General features: G+C 37.6%; 1 protein-coding gene across 1 annotated transcript in view; it reads left to right on the forward strand.

Annotated features, from left to right (window-relative positions):
• Positions 1 to 21330, forward strand: part of CEP128 (centrosomal protein 128) — a gene marked incomplete at both ends in the record, with an annotated part of 96235 nt that overhangs the window by 60923 nt on the left and 13982 nt on the right. Inside the window, 2 exons of the mRNA XM_084263890.1 lie at positions 5977 to 6026; positions 11709 to 11732. Coding sequence (XP_084120016.1) covers positions 5977 to 6026; positions 11709 to 11732 — 74 coding nt within the window. The remainder of the gene's footprint in view (positions 1 to 5976; positions 6027 to 11708; positions 11733 to 21330) is intronic.

Raw genomic sequence — 21330 nt, forward strand, 5'->3', positions numbered from 1 at the left:
AAAGAACTTCTAATATTCTAATGTAAATGGAATATTTAGGGTAAAGGTTTACCCCATGTAAACTAGCTTATTCACTAGCACTGTGGGTTAGATTTTCTTAAAAAATGTTTTCCAGATTTATTTAAAATCAGAACTTTTTTGCTTTCATTCTAGCACCACTTGGCAATGTTACTGCTGCAGGAGTAATCAACACCTATATACATGATAATAGTTCCATCTCATTGTAAAATCAAGTTACTTAAATACTGGCATTTAAGGCCTTAGAAGCATTGATAATCTAGACAGAATGCTTAGTGGCAGTAATTCAGCCACAAAATGGTATCTGTCACTCACAGGTTAACAATGGTTTGCTGAGTGTAAAGGTAAAAATATGTTTATTGACATCCCTTTAGTGGTGTGGGGAAAACCGTATTTACCTTGTCACAGATGATCAAACTCTGTACAAACTGATTAAATCCCTTTTAAAAAGAGTGCCTATACCTGTGCAAAGAGCAGCTTAAAATTGTGATTGATGCTCTTCAGAATAGTTCCAAACACAGGCATAAGCTGTGGATATCCTTTGAAAGCGCTGCCATTGATCTGACTGTTATTTTTCATCTAGAGATTCTACTACTCATGTGCTGTCACATTCCCATTTATGCACACTAGTAGAAGGAAAAAGTTCTTACTAAAACTAATTCAGAACAAGGCAGCATTTTAATTTTATCACTTCAGGATTAGCCTTGTGAGATATCTGTGTCACTAGGTGTTACTGGAGCTTCCTAAAGCATCTGGGATGTGATACTTCCTTTGGGAAGCTGCTCTTCAGTTCATACTTAACTAGAAACCCTAAGGTCCCTCAGGAGCTGTTTGGAATCCTCTGCAGCATGTCTATACAAGAGTCACTCAAAGGAAAAAAAAGAAAAGTGTTAATTACTTTTAGCTGTTCTTCAAGGTATCTTACATATGTGTATATACATATAAAATCCTCCTTGCTCTTCCTACAGCAACTTTCAAGTGAGAATCAATATCCCTCAAAGTAAGTATGGTATATACATAGTTCAACATCTCTCTCCCAGCAAATACGTGGGACAGTTAAAAAGACATAATGAAATTTTGTGCTGTTGTCAGCTTTTACATTCATTAGCATTATCATTTGTGTGGATCTCAGTGCACTTTATCTCACATCAGCTCTGTGAAGATAGGGAAATATTTCTTTGTTTTAGCCGTTTTCAAGTGAAGCACAGAAATTTTCCCAGGAAGATGCTAACTGGAGGGGTAGAGCCAATAATAGAACTAAAAAAAAGTCTTATGTAAGCATTAAATAACCAAACCCACCTCACTGTTTTGATAAAGGCCTCTCTTAAAAACATGTAAGCAGCACATTGCAACTTAGACTTCTTTATGTGATAGTCTTGTAGTGTAATTTTGTATATTCAGACAAGCACATTTGGGCTGTAGAAGGGGGGTTACAGCAACTTGGCACAGTATCTTGAATACTTAAACTCTCTATCTGAAATACATATATATCCACTCTTGTGCTTTTGAGTTCAGTGTAAGGCAGACACTGTAATAGTTCAGGCCGTGGTAGGTACAGAGAGGTGTCAGAACCGACAAGGAAAAGTTTGGGCACCACCTCAGGACAAATGAATAGTTGGAAGTGGTTTTGGAATGAGGCGGGGTAGATAGTTCACTTTTGAGGATCTACATCAAATACAAACCAAAGTGGAAAGGAAACAAAGAAAGGTAATGGTGTGAACCATAAGAATTATTGAAGTAAATTAGGTTTATGCTTGGGAAGAAACGTTTGGCAGTCCAGATGTCATATTCAAAACAAGAGAAAACATTTTTTTACACAGTATGTGTTTCAGTTCTAGAAACTCATTGTTCTAAAATGTACTGGCGCCCAAACCAGCAGCTAGGTTCCATGAAGAAATAGTCAAGTTGATGGAGGTCAGAGAGATTGTGGATGGTCCAGATGCAGGCTTTTTTCTTAGGAATTCTGTCAGCTGCTAATTACTGCAAGCTGCCATTACAGTAAATAACACTACCTTCTTTTTATTCTCCTGTCTTAATATCCACTTGTGTTAACTGTCTGAAGTGGGATATAGGCTGAGCTATAGATTTTAGTCCTGACCCACTAAGGTACCGCTGATTCCTAAAAGTCCAATGAAAGTCATGAGCACAAGTATGATCTGAGGATCTCAAGTTGCGCTTCTCTGTTGTCCCTCACAGCCCCCAGATGGTTGCATTTCAATTCTATATGCTATTTTTTATTTCCCAAAAGCGATTATCATCTTGGCAAATAAGGATATACAGATCAGGCCAGCACTGAAGATGCAAACATTTAAAAGTTGTGCTGAAAAATACCAAAACTGACTAAGCCTCAGGGAGTAGAAAGAAAACACAGTGGGCTCTGTTTCCTGCATAGCAATAAGTCTCTTAGGGAATCTGCAGTTTCCTTCTCTATTTGTGTCAGATGCCTTTTTTTTTCCTATTCTGTGTTATGATTGTGGGTGCTGCTTTGGGTTGATGCAAACAGATGCACTGCTGTCAGTTTAACTGCTTTGAAGTACCACAGTGAAAATAAAAGTGTACCTAAAAGGTATCAAAAGTATGGGTTCATTAAGGAAGAAAAGTGAAAGTTTTGTGTATTTTCTTGAAATACACAAGACTGTGTTGCCTACTGAAATCTGCAGTTGCTAATCAATTGCTAGAATCTATAATGGCAAAAAATAGAGCAAAAGGGAGTCCCCCTTTTTAAACGGTGTTCTTTGGGGGTCTTTTTACACATGGATGAGAGAAATTGGTTTAGACACAGATAAACAGCTGCTTCATTCTTGCTGGTGGTGAGCACCACATTGATTGCAGGGGGGGTAACTGTATTATAATCTTTAAAGACAGTGGAATGTACTCAATGTTAATTTAAGTTTGCTAATGGACTAGAAAGCTCCAACCAGTATTAAAAGTCACTCGAGGCTTTTTATGTTTTGGAGAAGCTACAAAAGAAAACAAAGTGATGACCATTGAGTTTAGCTGTGAAAACCATTAATCACCTGAATATAATTAAAAAAAAAACCCCACCTTTTGAGACTTCTCCCTGCATTACTTTTATTTGTTAAACCTATGAATGCAATGGGGATCAAACTAGCTGGGTGGAAATACTCTTTATCTTTAGGTACTGTATGTTGTATTGGAATTGAAGTATTGCCTTTGACTCCAGGGATTTCTTTTTTTTAATCTTGTTTGGGATTACATCAACACACTCTGAATGCATGTTATACATGAGCAAAAATTAAGGTTCTAAGAAATATCTGTTTCTCCAAGAGCTCTTTTAAGATAATAATGTGTTTATGTGGAATTTCCCTTAAAGGCTTACATTCATGGAAAGTACTATTTCAATTCAAGTAGTTTGAAGCAAGTCACAATAGTGTTTTAAATCTCAGTTCTTTTAGTGCCAGGGTGATTTGTGGTGTCTGGCCTGACTGTACAAAGGTCCAGCCTTATTGAATTATCTTTTAGTATTGAGGGTTTCTGCACCATGACTGTTGTCACGGGACTGGGAGGCCATTCACCAGAATCATACTAAGACAGGTACAAAGCAAAATTGCAGTTTTTCTGTCTCTACTAGCCATAAATATATCTGTTCTGAAATATTTTCCTTAAACTGGAAACAGCTTGACACCCCCTCCCACTCCCCTGAAAATAGGGCCTTCATGTCAGATTCAATGTGTGAAGGGAAAAGCTTGTAAGTGGTATAATACGTGATTAAATTTTGCTGTGTAGGCATGTGCAAGATAAATAGTTTCTAGCTGAGAGAAACGGATTTTTTGAGCTGCTTGAAAATTCCTTCAGACTTGATGGAAGCCTCCCTGCCTGCCTGGTGCATCCACAGCAATACTGCAGCATCTTCTTCAGCAGTTTTGTGGGAAACGTATCCAAACATTATATGTCTGTTTGAAGTGGGAATGATAGGAAAGACTTGAAATAAATATACTGCAGTTTTGGTCAAAACAGATCTAAAGATAAAATGGCCAGGGTGTCTCAGTGATTTCTCAAGAGATCTCTGACTGGTCTGTGACTGTAAGAACTCATCTTGTGTACAGTTCCGTATTTGTGCGCTGCCCTTTGCTAGAAGGAGTTGTGAATTAGCAGGTATATTCTTAATGGTAAACACAGAAATCTGGTGTCAATGCACTTGACTTCCCTCTGGCACTTCAGTCTTTACAAAGTGAAGCAGAATGTGGTCTATCCCTGTCTTCAGTTTCTTAAAACGGGAGGTCATGCAGTGCTTAAAATCCAGTTCCTGCTTAATGAATGAAGGCTGTTCAGGGTTCTTTCTGAAATAAATCTGTGGGTTTTACTTCATATTCTCAGGAAGTTGCTTGCCCTGGTTAATATGAAGTCAATGTCCCATTTCCCAGCTTTGTTACCCCCTGCACAGAGATAGAAGCATTGAGGTGCTTTTTGTCATCCTTGAGTTAGCTACTGGCATCCTAATGGATCAGCTAGGATAAATAAGATAGTACAATTATATTTTACGTACTCCAAACAATAAAAATCTGCTCTTAAGTCTGTTTGCTGGCGCTTTTCACCAGCAATCAGAATTACAACTGGGCCTGTGTGTGTGAAAAGTCTGTCTGAGTAACTATGTATCTTTTTTCCTCACTTATCTGAGAGTTACAATGGAGGATAGAGTCACAGAATCATAGGGATTGGAAGGGACCTGGAGAGCTCATGGGGTCCAACCCCCCTGCCAAAGCAGCTCCCCAGCTCATATTGCACAGGGCGGCAAGAAGGGAAGAATCTTTCCTTTCCTATCCCTTTCTCAGAGACTTATTCCTCCCTCATTTTTTTTAAAGCTAGTATTATAATACAGATTTTTACCAACTCAGTTACAATACTGGAATATACCCAAGGAAAACATACAGGGCAGCCACTTTCCAAGCCCACATTCTCACACTAACTAATGTTGATGGCAGCACATTTAGCTACAGTAATTTATATGGCAGCTGAGTCACTGTACTGGAATGCATACGAAGGAATAATCCAGAGAAACATGAAAGAGCCAAAAGAAAGTGAAGAAACAGTAATTTTATTAATTTTAAGAAAGGATTTGAAAAAACTGCATAGACACTAGGAAGAAGTGGATATCCCTTCCCTGGCAGTGTTGGATTGGGCTTTGGGCAACCTGGTCTAGTGGATGGTGACTCTGCCTTTAGCAGAGTTGGATGATCCCTTCCAACTCAAAGCATTCAAAAAAAAGATAAGCAAGTCAGTCTCTCTGCTTGTGAAAGAACGAACTAAAATTTTGTGCATGTCATCTACATTCCTCTTAAAGGACTGGTGCCTGAAAATCAGTCTCAAATAATCAGTGTGCTATCAGAAATGGATAATGAAATATGAGAAAAGAGGTAACAGGGTGCTCACAAGGAGGCTTCATAACAAGAGAAAGAGGAAAGGAAAGTGAAAGGTTAGAGGAATAAAGGAAAGAAGGCAAATTCATGCTGGTAGAATATTTCAAGTAGTTTCTATTGTAAAACATTTAGTGAAATAAGGTAATTATTGTTATAATAGTAAAAATTGTCAGCATTTTTTTCCCCAGAGGAAGTTACTTGGTAGTTATAAAAGTAATCTAGAGTAACCTTTTTATATACTTACAGAGCTTTGATGATCTACTTGTGTCTTAATCAACTTTCAGAGTGAATTGCTTTGATTTTTTTTTCATTTCATTCTAAAAATTGATTGATTTAAGCATAGGCAAGTGTTTCTATGAATCTGAATGCTGTTTTTCTCTCCTCTCCCAATCAAACTGATCTCATGTGGCTGTTTTTTCAGTCACAACAGCCTATGCTTGGAAACAATCATATCACTGACACGTTTCATCACTAAGTTTAATCAGCTGAGAAGGAATGTAAAAAGAAAATCTCAAGTACTTTTTCTCTCAGGCCATGAAACAGGAAGTTGAATTTACAAGTTCAATTTCTTGTTTTACAGAGCTACTAGAGAAGACCCTCAGAAGAGAAGAAGAAATGGGAGCTCTCCAGGTATACTTTCTATGTAATTAGCTGGATACATTTTTTTATCACTTTTGGCATTACTAAATTGTATTAAAAACTCTACAATTTTGTGAACCCCTTGGTATCTTAAATGGAGCTTTCAAAGCACATGAAGCCAGATACCTGATACCTAGTAATGCTCACTGTCGAGTTTCTGCCCAGCAGCAATTCAGTTGCACATTAGAGAAGACTAAAGTAGTGAGCATTCTCCTATGAGTCACTAAATCTAGGCCATCGCTCTATGTGCTGAAGTTATATGTGTGAAGCTGTATGTGAATAGGGGAGGCACAAATCTGTATTTACAACTGCAAAAATGCTTTATATTCTACTTCATTGGTTGGGTTAGATTTTCAGGGCTGTGTTGCTTTCTTCTGTATCTCCAAATAAAACCCAAAGTAAAAGATTTTAAGTAAGCATTTTAAATCTCTGAAACATTAAATGTCCATAATGACCTTCCTGAAGAAGGGATCAGTTGATATATGCTAGGACTTGATACAATATAGTAAATCCTCATTGTGTGGCATCCAGCAGTAAAGCTGCTTGTGCTAAGCACTTTAAATTTGTGCTTAGAAAGTAAGATTTACCCTAGGCTCAGCTTTGGAATAGTATTTAAGCATTACAGTCAAAGAAAACATACTCCTTTGAAATTAAAATGGCTAGGAAAGCAAAACCAAGGGGGAATGTCTGAATTGTGAGGCTCGGGAGGTTATTAGGGTGAGTAGCATATGTATTCTTCAGAATACAGGAGGAGAAAAACAAACTGGTAACAAAAAATTAAAGCAAACAATGAATATAAAACCTGAATACAAAACTGCTTAGATACCATATGAAGAGTGTGTCAAGGAAGCACCATTCTGTAAGTGTGGGTATTCACGAGGGATTTGATGAGGGATGTTAAGGAAAGTGAAGTTTGTGTGTTGGGCTGAGTTTTGACCATAGGAGTTTGTTTGAAGATAAGCCTTCTCTTCTCATACAATAAATAGAAGGCATCTTGAGGGCTAGATGTATCAAAGACTTAGTTTAGAAACAGTAAGTAGAGACAAGTTGCAAGACCCAAAAGTTACACAACACACCAACCCAGCTGTTTCCTGTTCAAACAGAACTCTTGGCCGGGCTTTCTGGCAGCTCGAGTTCCACAAGGCTGGGAGCTTGTCTGCGCAAGCAGTTTACACAGGTGCATATCCAGTTACATCAATGTGAAAAGATCTCCTTTCATGTGAAGCAATTCTGCATCTGCTTTCATGTGAAGCTCTGCAGTTGACAAATTGTTCTAGTGATGTTACGATTGAATGAGGAGTAATTGTATCCTGCAGACACTTGCATCATGTTAGTGTCTTGTGTGCACATATGTGCTTGCCTGTATGTCTGCTGCTCCGTCAAGCTTCTGAGCAAACTGCTTTATGCCCATCCCTAACTGGTGGTTCTGGTTAAGTGTGTGACTTGTACTGCTCTTACTGCTATTTTTGTACTCAGATGCTCGATAGCAGTTTCCTACTCCTTCAGATCCCCACGCTTTCACAAAGGATTCAGCAAAAACATCTATTATTTTTCTAGAAAGTATTATGTCCAGTTTAGTCCCTGTGTTTCCAAATGTTCATAATCTGGGGTCTTCTCTTCTTGCAACGTTGTATTCTAAACTTACAGTAGCTGAATAGGTACAAATTTGCTAGCAAATAGCTGTAACAACCAACTCCTGTCATCATGACTGAATCTCCCCAAACTGTTGCATCTCAATACATAAAGCATAGGAAGTAAGAGGAAAATGAGAGTTCCTTCAAACACGGGGTTTCCCAGAGCTGAAACTGGCACTTATCCTTTTCTTAACCAGATGACATGGAATATTTTTTTCTTCTGAGCCCCACTTCAGCAAAGTGTGTGTACAGCTGGCTGATGTGTGAGAGCTTTCATTGAAGTAGTTTGCTGGAAGGTATTTGTATGTCAAATTAAGGACCACTGGCAAATAAAATAGCACTCTTTGCCCCCAAGGTCGTTAGTCCTTGGGTAGGATTCCTCTGGCATTAGGTTCTACTCAGTTAGTCCTTGGTTTAGTAGACAATCAGTCATGCTGATTGTTGTTATTTTTCAAAACAGGACCCCAGGACAAGAAAATATCATATATAGAGAGAGAATTCTATGTAGTAAGTCAATCCCTGATGCATTTTTTTTGCAGTCTAAACAGGCCACATGTTCAGGAAACAGGCAGACAGGAAGACTGTATGTTTTAGATTATGGACAGACAATTAGAAGCAGTGGGGTTATCATAAGTGAAGGAGCTCTTTCTTGTTACTTGAGCCATAAACGCTGACCAGAATCTTAGAAAAATTAGGGACACGATGGAATCTTCTGTCAGAAATCAGCATATTTCTGTGGGCAGATGATGACTTGGGATACCCTGAGGTTCTTTGATATGTCTCTGCATCAAGTAACAAGAATATACCCCAGAGCTAAGGATGTATGTTTTATTATGCTTTTAGTTAGCATGTTTGTTTTTTTTTTAATTAAGACAAGGAGCACCTTTTGTTAAAAATAATTTCAATGAAGCACAGTTAGTGCTTCTACAATGCCATCAGCTGAAAACCACAAAGGACAGCTTTATGAAGATTGCTCCTGGGAATACTGGACTAGTAGTTTTTATGTGTTCCTCTAGTCAGGGAATGTGTTGGACTTAACTAGCCTGACAAAGACAAAATAATACTTATGTAGACAGTGGGAATCTTTATAGCTACATCTTTCTACATTAACCTGACTCTTGACTTGTATCAAGATGGAATCTACGTAGCATATGTGGTTCTTTGATACAGAGTGTTTTGGCAGCTAGGAGGGTGATGTCACTGTATTCTTGTTTTTTCATTTTGAACTTGTTGCAAGCTTTTCATAGATAGATTTCTATTTGTATATTAGTTTATATAATTATACATGAGAGTTTATATATGTTCTAGATAATATCTATGTTCTCATTACACATATACTTGCTCTCTGGTGTTGCATGTGCACTGATACTTATCATAATACAATTTTTAGCTTGTGAGGAGTCTAGATCACTTTCTACATTCTCTCTGATAGCCGCTCCAAGAGTATAACCTCGCTTCTTTCATCACTTCATTGGAAGAGAAAAGGCTCCAATTATAAGGTTTCCACTTTCCCTTTTGTGAAAACTGTCCCATGGTACAAAAGATTGCATTCATGCAAATGATGTGCTGTGCACAATAATTGCAACATTCAACTGTGTGTTCGCTGGGAAAACAAGATGTTTTCATTTGCTTTGAGTTAGTGACATGCTAATATAAATCATGAAAACCCCCAACAGAATCTTAATTTTAAAATATGAATATATTGATAATGTATAAATTATCCATGGTAAATTTTCTGATACATTGCCTGCTAGTCTTCAGAAAATCATATACTGAGATTGTAAGAGTTTATTAAATTTTTAGAATTTGGCAGTTAGTTCATGCTAGATACGAGTCCTTTTGAACACTATTTATTCTACCATTGGAATCATCCTACTAAGTAATTCCCCACAGTAATCCATTTTAACTGGAGGAATTTATATCTGAATTGCTTTTCACCATCATTACAAATTTATGAGATCTGTAAATAACATTTGTTTTTAATGGAAATGAGTTTGGGTTTTTTTTTTCAGAAACTCTAAATAATCATAAGTGTTTGTAACAGGCACTGTGATTTTGTGCAGGAACAATTGTCTCCAGTATTTTTGAGTTTTGTGCATAATATTTGGTTTCATAACTTTGTTCTAACGTGCTGAAATACTCAATCTGTATCTCAGACCTGCTTCCAAGAAAGAATAAAGACTTTAGTATCTAATACACCAGGCAGCGCTGTAGTTCGAATGCCCAACTACCATTCCTTGTGGTGAGCACCAAGCAAACCTTTCTTAACAGACCAGTCAAAGTTACATACTCTAGAACCTGATGTACTCATAGTTTTATGTATAAGCAGCTAAAACTTCGGTGAAAATAATCTAAAGGAAATCTGAGACATCTGTCTGAGTCTTTTGATTCCCAACTCTTAGGGATAAGATCATCATCCATGTTGATTCTTTTGGGATTTTTGTTGGGTTTTTGTGATTATTTTTTTTTTTGGAAACTTTACGGTTTTGTGTCTCTTTTTTTTTGTTGTTTATTATTTCTCATTGGTTCATGCACAAGGAGTTTTGAACCACTGTGTCTGCAGTTCCAACATCAGCCGGTTTAGTGGCATCCACAATTGGCAACGTTAGCTTTTCTTTTTTTAAGCAGCTGTATTTTGATAGTGTGCTAGATTTCCATCAAACTCATTTCTGTGTGCATTCTTGTTTTCCCTTTAGATATTTCCTTGTACATGCTTTCCTGAACAGTCATGCTTGGATTTTTTCTACATCTTCAAAAACAATTATTCTTTTCCAGATGCTTTTTTAATTTTTTTTCTCAGCCTTACTTATTGAAGTTACTTTTCCTACAGAATATTTTTCACTTTCTGCCTATGTTTTGCAACTGTAAAATGTATAACTATTGTAAGTGGCTGACTTTTCAAGACAGTAGTAACTCCAGAAGAGTCTTTGTAACTCACTTCCACCTAGCCTTAAAAAAACAAAAAATACTTTCACATTCTTGCAAATGGCAAGAACTGCTTCTGGCTGACAAATTCTTCCATTGGTCTAAGAAATTTTTGGTGTACCTGTTGCTCCCAAAATAGTGAAGTCAGTTCAGACTTGTCTAACTGGCTTTGGATGCTGCAGGAGTAAATCCAGATTATTACAGTAATTTTTACCTGTTAAGGAGGGGCAGAGCAGGAAAATGTATAAGGATTCTTAGCCTGATTTACCAGGAAGGAGAAAAAAATCTTCTCCCATACTATAAAAAAGGTATTTGAGCAAGATAAGGGTTCCTGTAATGTCTTAATGGTCAGAGACTGTAAATGTGGGCTTACTTGAACACTTAAATGTGTGTTTTCTCAGATTACTTACAATATCATACCTAGGCAGGACACAGAGCCAGAGTACATGATCTTGATTTTAGTAGCTTAATATCTTTCTTAAACATACTTTTAAATGGAAACTGAACGTCAAAAGATATACAGTAAACTTGTAAATTCTGGGTTCACTATATTTTGTGCTGGATTAAAACAGACAGAAGCTTATTTTATTTGCATTTTATCTTTGTCTGACATTAAAGTTTGACTAACGTCATCTTGTTATTAATAAAACATTCTTCAGAGCTATTTTGGGATAACAGAATAATGATATGGAATTTACTTTTTAGTTTTCTAAGGAAATGCCTAAAAGAAAACTAAACCAGATGCTAAAGTGACACGTACTCAAAAACAGGCTAGATTTACAGTCATGGATGTTCAGAAAAAGAAATCAAATTTGGGGATACACAAGGGTAAAATGAACACTATTGGAAATCCAGTAGTACTATTTCAAAAAAGTATGCCATGGAGTAATTTTTCTGGGGAGTTTAATTTCTTTGGATTAAACTTCTAAGTGAGATAGCATGATAAATAGGGCAGAGGTCCAAGTAAGCACAGCAGTTCCTGTTCAGTGAGATTTTTACAAAATACCACACACGTGACTAGCAAAAAACCAAAATGAATCCCCTTCACCATTGTTCAACTTGAGTTTCATTTATATCCTTTACTTTCTAATGGTATGTTGTACTTTATTTTTAGGAACGTATTATGGCCATAGAAGTGGTAAGTTTCTTAAATTAATTTCCACACCAATCACAATGACATTGCTAATAACTATTGCAGTTCTCCAGTTTTATCTCTCATTTTACTTTTAAGAGAAGATGTGTTTAGTTTACATTGCACCTTTTTTGTGCAGGTTTTTACTACATGATTTGAGCACAGGTTGTGTGAAATATAGTGTAATGTTGCAGTTTTTCTGTACAGTTCAATCCTCATCCCATCCCTGGGAAGAGAAGCATCGTAGATTTGAGCCATACAATGGATTTAATTTTGCTACTACTAACACTTCGAGGTCCATGTGAGCTAATGATTTCAGTGACTGTTACATGGGCTTTTACATGTTTATGCTGGGAGGAGCAGACAGAATCAGTTCATCTGCCCATATCAACATTGCAACTGAAATCATAAAGGAATACTGTTTTAGAGGTTAATTAATCTCGTTTAATAAAATACTAAGTTTGAAGGACAAAAGGCTTCATGCCATTTCCATGCCATGAATGCAGCTGGATTATCCAGATGTCAATCAGATGGAATAGCAGGGATGGAACTGAGCATTTCTGAATCATGTTTCTTTCCTCATACATAGGAATCATAGAATCACAGTATCATATGGATTGGAAGAGAACTCAAAGATCATCTAGTTCCAACCCCCCTGCCATGGGCAGGGACACCCTCCACTAGACCAGGTTGCCCAAAGCCCCATCCAACATGGCCTTAAACTTTTCCAGGGACAGGTGTGCAATAAGACATCAACCCAATAGTCTGTAGTTTATTTTCACTGGGAATCCAGAAAAATTCTAAAGAAACCAGTACTGAGTTAAAAAGTTTATATTTGCAGACTTAGTGTTAAATTTGCTTGTGTGAATTATCATTTTATCTTGATTGTCTGTGAAACTCCGAAAAAGCTTCTGTTTCAAAAAATATTTAAAATATATTCAGTGCATTAAAAAAGCTTGCATTCACACATAAAAGGCCCTTTTTAAATCAGAGTGCAGTGTTGGAACTCCTGCCTTGTGGGAGTTGGGTTGTAATGCACAAATTCAGTGTCCTGGCACATCATGTAGTGCTGCCTGAGTATGAAGTGTTGCCAGGATATTAGTTCTGTTTAGGAGCATCTCTTACTCATGGTTTGCTTACATGACAACCAGTCAGGCATGTATCCGCTGCCATCCATTTCTCATGAACCATGAGTTAAACTGCCTGCAAATGCTTTGTCCTTTCTGCTCCCCAAGACATTTTGACACAGGCAGAGGGTAATTACTTGCAAATACCACAACATCGTGCAAATTCAATCCATATTTTGTGACAATGTTTGTTTCTCTTTTTTTTTTTCTGGAGCCTTCCTGCTTTTTATACTTTCAATCTCTTCTGCTTTACGAAGGGAGATTTGTAAATTACTCTTCAGACAGAAGAGGAAGAGGGTTGTTATCATCAGTAAAAGACAATTTTCTTTCTTAATGCAAGTTGAGAGGTAACTCCTGAGTGCAAATTTGTGGTGCTAAATCCTAGAGATTGAAACAATCACTGCTTTTATTATTGCTAACATTGGAAGATGTATATTGTTAAACCCTGAGATTTCAGACAACATTATGGACACCACTAGGGCTCTGGAACACTCCCAAGGCAGTCGTTTTACTTTTGCCATAAAGTTCCTGTACGATACCAGTTAAATCACTTGGAACTAAATTTGTCACTGACTCTCTTAATTATTTTGTGTTCCTCGGTTTCTGGGTATCTGACTTTGTGAGTGTCGAGGCCTGATTTTCAGAAGTGCAATGTTTTAGTAACAGCAAAGTCCAGTGGGAGCTCCAGCTGTGTATATATTGCTAAGTAAACTCAGAAGCTGCATGTTAGACAGCTGATAGTGGATGTGTCTAAATAATAGGCGGTTGTCACCTTCATATCTCTGTCTCAGTTCTGAGGATGATAGTGCTCTTTGTCTCTCCTACCCCACACCCCAACTTCCATGGTCTGAAAATACAAAAAATACCCATAGAGTAATACTTACACAGTCTGGATGTGTCAGGATGAGCTGTGATAGAAAGGCCTTTGAGCAAAAGAATGAGTAAAGCCAGTCGTATAAGTGATCCTTAAGAATCCTTACCTTTATAGTGTGTACATAGCTGTATAACTATGTTCTGTTTATGAGTACATAATAATTCTGGTACTCATATATTTGTATCATTTTCTTATCAGTTATTTGAGCACTCAGAGCACGACACCAAAGAAGTACCACCACTCACATATTTTATGATTTGATTTAGGGACACGGAATGGAGGAATTTAAGGTATTAAATTCAAATTCAAACAGAATCCTTAGAGAAAAAACTGTTTAAGTTGTGTAGAAGAAGCATTTTTCTTGGGAGAATTTTGGCAGAAATGTGGCAGTTCATGAGATTCACAGGAGGCAAGGTACAAAAAGGGGCGCTGGAGAAAAAAATCCATTGCAGGAATCTTTTGGATTTTTTGGCTCTTTTCCTTCAGTCAGATCAGTTCTAGTTCACCACCTTTTGCTCCAGCAAGGGTGCACAGGAGAGGAGCAGAAGCTGGAAGGTAAGAAGGAAGAACAGGGGTACTTCACTCACTAGTGGATATGAAAGGAGCTGAAGAGCCAAAGTGTATTCTGGAATAATCCTTTGGCTCATGAAAAGTGTCAGGGGAGTAACAAGTACAAGCAGAAGTTAGGTCTTGAGTATTTAGAGATTGTGTTTTGTTTGACACTTGTCTTTTTTTCTTTAATACTGTTTAATAAAGTGAATGTAATTGTTACATAGCTGTTAACAAGTAATTTTCCTGATTACTTTAGTAATCAATCGATTAAGTAGTTCGCCAGAATCGATGCGATTTGTCTTTGAATAAGGTGATTTAGTTTATCCTTCAGGGTAGCATAGTTTTTACATGCAGGATTTGGCTCTGTATTTCTTACAGAGAAAGGTAAATTACTTGAGGAAAAAGTCTGTCTTGTATTTTCACATTTAGTTGTAGTGGGCAGTGTATCTAATTCTCATGAAGAGCTCAGGGTACGTTTTGTAGGTGTGTGCTGCTCCTGTGCTGGGCTTGTGACTCTTGTGGGGTTTTGTAAACTACATCATGTTTTTGGTGAGCATAAGCTGCAAGTCATATCCCTCTGCCTTAGTAGTACAAGTCTGACATAACAGACAGGGAAATTTAATTTGAAATCAACCATGCCCTGAAACTATTCCAGTGGACATATGTATTCAGTATCCTTTCATCAGTAAGGAGGCTTGCTGCTTTCAGTAGAGAACCCAGAAGTGAGGTTACCACTTGCTTAGAATACTTGGATCAGACTTTTCTGGACATGATTCAACTTCTTCTTACAATGTCATAAATCTAGGTTCACTCCAGTAATGCTGTAAGTATCCTGCAAAATCGTTATTTAATGTGAATTTCCTTTCCAGTGTGAACATTTATGTGGGGTTTTTGGTAACTCATATTTTATGTTCATGGGAGTGAGGTTTTGAATATCAACAAAACAAATCTCTGTCTGCACACACTCAGCAGTGTAAAAGCCATTAGATTCTTCTACTGTAGCGGGCTCAAATTTGCAACAGTTTTCTGATTTATCACCCATTTTAAAAGAAGGATTGGAAGGGTGACAGTGACGAATGGACTTCACAGAGCGATGATGTGTCTGCCTGACACCATCCACTTTAGGCTGCTCTCCCAATGTGCCTTCCATCAATAATTAAATCTTGATGTTAGCTCGTCAGATTATTTCATTATTATCATACTAAGTATGATTGAATGCGAAGGAATTCTTCAATCTAAGAGTTAATACTTTCTTCTCCCATTGGTTTGCTTCTGTAGTGTCTTGCCAAAACTACCATTACATCAAAGGCCTTCTGGCCCTCCCAGAGCACAGCCATTCTTTGATCTTCTCAAGGCGGCTGGGAGAGGAGCAGTCTGAGATCCTCTGGCCTGCTTGCCTCGCCCTTTCCTTTCCTTTCATCAGCAAGCCAGTCTTTCGCTGCCCTTCACTGGGGGTGAACTTTCTTAAGGTTCTCTGAGTTTTTCCTCTGCTCGTTCCCACTGGAGAGCATCTGCTGTCTGACAGTGCTTGCAGCCAGCTGTTTCTTTCCTCCTGATGCTCACCTTCCTCCTCGTCTCTGCCTTGATATCATCTCCCCATATGTATCTATTGCTCTTGTTGAACACCCTGCTACTTATCCATCCATCTTATTCAAAGGCACGTTGTATTTGGTGCTTTTTTTATACTTTGAGGTTTTAACTAATGAATCTCCTGTAGTTTTTTCCACCAGTATTTTGATTTCTTTTTCCTGTAGAAATTAATTTTACTGTTGAGAGCATGTTGTGGTTTTGGTTGGTTTTTTTAAAAAACTCTCCCATTCATACCTAATTCTCACCTTCTGGCTAATTCTGGGATTTATAGTGAGAATTAAAATGCTGAAATAGATAGATTTATAAGATTCTGCACAACTTTTTTAATTTATGGATTTCATTTAAGGCTGTGTACTTACACAATGTCCACAAACTAAACATATGTGTATTTCTAATCTCACCTGTCTAATCCCCCTTTCTTCAAAAAAGTGCTATATATGGCATTATTTTTTAAATTACTCTCTCTTTAAAATATTCCTTTTTGTTTTATAAAACTTAATTACTAAATTTATGTAAGAAATAAAATACAATTATTGATAACATTTTCATTGAGACTTTGAATACTAAATTGGAAAGGTAAGCATAATCAAGAATATCTTGTTGCATATTTGCTAAAGACTTGCTAAAGTAAGAGCATAGGAATTTATTGCTAAATTGCCTTGTAGGAGGCAGGTTACAAAACATATGTAACCCTGTAAAGTTTATTATACTGCTTTTTGTTTGGTTGGAGTGTTTTACATTTATTTATGGGTAAATAATCATGGTGCATATCTAACAGCTTGGTCTAATAACTTCATGGGTCCTCCAGTGGTTATATCAGTAATATAATATGTTAGAAAGTCACAAAATGGTTGAGGTTGGAAGGGACCTCTACATGTCATCTGGTCCAACCCCCTTGCTCAAGCAGGGTCACCCAGAGCCAGTTGCCCACGACCACATTGTGATGGCTTTTGAATATTTCCAAGGCTAAGTCATACCTGGTTGTGTGTTGTGTAGCATCTACTTTTTCAGGTTGGCTTTATACATTACAAAACAAGATAAAATTTTGTTTGACAGCAGACTGTTGACTAAAATGTTTCTGATGTGCTGCTGATAATTTGTTTTAGATTTAAATGTTATATATTTGATCAAATTGTAATTTTAGGAACACAGACATGAGTTATATCTACCAATGCTACCAGAGACTTTTTTTCCTCTCGTTTTTGTGTATCTTTTCATTAAAAAAGATGGGGAAATCTGTAGGCCAAATCCCTGGAGGTTTTTTCCTACTTTGATTTGCTGTGAATCCTTGGTTAAATCACTTCTCTTTGTATTTCAGTTTTTCTCTGCTGTAAAACTGAATGATATTCCTTCTTTCTCATGAAGGCTGTATTAACTGCATTTTTGTAATGCTTTCTGTAAGGTTTGATGAAATACTGTTGGGATACAAAACATTACTGTAAATTGCATGTAAGGATTTTTAGTCTGCAAAGCTCCAGAAAACTGAAGATAGCATTAATGATTGAATGAATGACAAGACACTCTTCATACCTTTGAAGAATGTGTGCCCACATTGCTTTACTTTACATGCTTTGCCTCTTGTCTTTGTCTTCTGATTTCCATTATTTATGTCTAGATGTCTTTGATCTGAATCTTGGTAAAGGATAAAGAATAGATTCTCAAGAACTGGATCACCAGTGGACCACCAGTAGGACTTGAAACACTAGCTGATGATTCACAGAGAGCTGGCTTGCCAAAAGACTGCTCTGTCTCCTCCATACTTCCATCTGCTAGTATGCATAAAGCAACTAAAACTTCATGAAATACTTTCCTAGTCTTTTTCCATGTAAACAATTCCCGTAGTTACCACAGGGATGTGATGTGCTCCTGAATGAGAGAACCGATGGTCCATGTCATTACAAACAGGAAAGGAAGTACCCATGAAGCTTTCTTAATTAAAATGTGGTCCACCCCATGCAAACCCATCTGGAGTCGAAATTAAAAGCTCTGCTAGTTTGACATTTGCAATGCTCTTTGTTAAGAAGGATCTTTTGTTTTACATTAGCAGTTTTTGCTTTTAAAAAAACCTAACCAGTTAAAACCTCAGTGAAACAATGCATAGAAAAAAAAAGCCAATCAAAATTGCACATTTTGTAACACAGTAAATGTGTATGTGTTGCCTATCTTTGTAAAGGTGAGTTGATTTCCTGATGAGGTGAAGTCATCGAGGCAGCAGTGTAACTGGAGTAACAGTAGACATGAAATATAAGGATAGAAAATAGTTTTTTGTTTTCTCTGAGTTCTCCCTTCACATATGATGCACCATGTCACAGAATGTCCCAGCTATCACGGAGTTATCCTGGAGTATGAAAGTCAACAGAGAACAGATCTCTTAAATACAACCCCACCTTGAATAAAATAGCACATTGTGTATCAGTCTGGCACTGGAGATAGAAGCTGGCAATTCATAGTCTTACAGATGGGAACCAGGAAAGCAAAAGGTCCTTTTATACAGCCTGGGTGCATCCTATTCTTGCTATTTAAGAATTCTCCATGCTAAGGCCATTTAAAAATAGGTCATCATAGGTCACCTTTAACATTCCATCTTTCATCTGAATTGGGAGTCACTGCCTGCTGACATGCGTTGCGGTCAGGTAGAATTACAGTTGCATTTAATCTTCTTATGGGTGTTCTTTGGGGATTAGCTAACTGGTACTTTAAGTCAGCTCTAATTTTCTAAACTACCTATGTGATACACAGATAGCCATTTGTTTTTACCTACCCCAGAAAAGAAAGGAGCACTGTCCTGAAAAGTCAGTGAAGTTTGGTTTCTGGTTTGTGTTTATGTGTTTTCAATGTACTGACTAGAAAGGCAAACTTTAGGAGGACGATATACAATCCTGCTTTATTTGCATTTAGTATTGCAGCTTTGAGACTAAAAATCTGTACCTGATTTTGATTTAGATCTGTCCCTTGAGACAATGTGAAACTGTCTGTCATCAAGAATACATCGATATAGGAGGATTAACTGTTCACATGCAGTTTAAACATCAAAGTGTGTGTATGAAGTCATGGAAAATGAGTAATTTGTTTTACCACTCTCTGTGAAAACATAGAACACCCCTTTTCAAAGTAAATAATCTCTATTTTAAAACCAGAAAGATTAATAGCATTCACTCAATGGAAGAGACCGCTAAGTGAAATACCATTAATACTACTTCAGTCAGTACAATTGGTGTTTCCTCCTCTTATCGGTACCATCAGTGCACTGCATCAGTACCTTCTGTTCCCTGTTAAACAATGAGCAGGCAGATGTGATTGCTGGCTTTAGGATTACTTGTATGCATTAGGGCATACTGCTTTCTGATTTCTGGGAAAAAAGGTAACAGTACTAAGTTGCCCTCTGTGTCAGGTGCCTCTAACATCCTTTTCCACATTTTATCTGAGCAGCTAATTCCATCTCTTTTAATAGAATAGAGTGCAGTCATTAATGATACAAATATGGCATTTGATTGTTGAGGAGATTGCTGTGCACTTCATTAAATTAGCAGACCAGCTATAAACTCTTTCATCAAATTTCCTTCCCATTCTATAGCATGTTCTTTTTTTGCCACCTTCTTTATTGAATTTCCCCTAACAGACTTGGCTTTTTTTCTTTTTCTGTTTTTATTTGCACGTCACTACCATTCTTTTTTGAATGGTAGTTTTAGGAAAAAGGCACACATTCTTGTCCCTGAAAACGTTAGCGTGAGATTTATCCCATTCAGATCACTCCAGACTGTTCAGAAGACTGTGAGAATTTTAGAATATAAAAGGAATCGTAATGGTTTAAGACCAAAGGTCAATCTAGCCCAGCTATAGACATCACAACAATGGCCAAAATAAAATGCTTTGGGAAGAGCGTATGAAGTGGACTGACATACATTTTGTTTCCCACTCATTCACTCTGATTCCAAACATTCAAAGCTTGGAGACTTCCGGACCTAAATGGAGTTTCTACGAATTTGGAACCCTTCCATGGTCATTCTCATTCATGAACTTGCTCAGTTTGCCACTTAAATCCAAATAAACTTTTGTCTTCATGTGACATCTCATTTTATGCAAATTGGTAATTTCTTCCTTCAGGCATCTCCCTTCCTGGCTGAAGAGTCCAATTTTTTCAAGTCATTAGTATTTAATTATTCCTCAGATCAAAATAGCACACCATGGCTTTGATCATTCTTGTTGCTATTCTCTGACCTTTCCCTATTTCTTTTCTGAAATAGAGGTCCACAGCTGTACTCAGTAGTCAAGATGCAAGCACACTGTGGGTTCATACTCACAAATATGTTCTGTGGCTTATTTTTTAACCTTCCTAATTTTGCTTTTCTGATTGATATCAAGCACCAACTTAGCAAGTTCTTGGAAATATGTGTCGTTATCCCATGGTCTATTTCCTGAGCAGTAACAGCTAGCTTAAAGCCCATAACTTTGCATGTGAATTTGTATTTACAGAAATCCCAGTTGCCTATATCATTCTTTATTGACATGATCCTTGATGAAGCCGGAAAACCAAGGACTGAATATGCATATAACCTAAAGGCTTCTGTTCTGCTTTCAGGATTACATTTTATAATTATAGAATAGAATAGAATCATAGAATAGAATCACAGGGGCTGGAAGGGACCTGGAGAGCTCCTGGGGTCCAACCCCCCTGCCAAAGCAGCTCCCCAGCTCATATTGCACAGGGCGGCATCCAGACGGGGCTGGAATCTCTCCAGAGAAGGAGACTCCACACCCCCTGGGCAGCCTGTCCCAGGGCTCCCTCACCCTCACTGGGGAAAAGTTCTTCCCCATGTTGCTGTGGAACTCCCTGTGCTCCAACTTGCAGCCATTGCCCCTTGTCCTGTCCCCACAGACACTGAAAAGGGGCTGCCCATTCCCCCTGCATCCCATCCTTCAGATATTGATAAACATTCATAAGGTCCCCCCTTAGTCTTCTTCTCTCCAGGCTGAACAGCCCCAGCTCACTCAGCCTTTCCTCACAGGGGAGATGCTCCAGGCCCTTAATTTATGAGGACTAACAACTCAGCTAACTTTTTTTTCCACAAAAAGTATGGGAAATAAAAGGGATATATTTAAGAGAAACTTGGGGAGACCAGATAATGAGCATCTTCCTTAACTTAATTTTCAGACAGTGTTGACATGTGGTCTTGGCGTTGGAATTTAGAGAAAGAATTGAAAAATGGGATAGTTTAAGGCATGGGCTTGCACTTAGGGCCTGAGCTCCTTTTATGTTGTGAGCAAATCACAGATCTTTATTAAAACAGGGTAAAAGGAAAAATCTTTTATGTGGAAAAAAAAAAAAGTTGCTATAAATTGAATATACTTTATAAGCATGCTGAGGAGCCTCTACATTAGATGTGTCCTGTGTCCCAGGACTTCTTATTTCAACTCCGAGTGACATATGAAATTTATTTTGTTCTGCAGATCATAAGTGAAA

This window comes from Gallinula chloropus (genome assembly GCF_964237585.1).
Source record: "Gallinula chloropus genome assembly, chromosome: 4".
NCBI lineage: Eukaryota > Metazoa > Chordata > Aves > Gruiformes > Rallidae > Gallinula > Gallinula chloropus.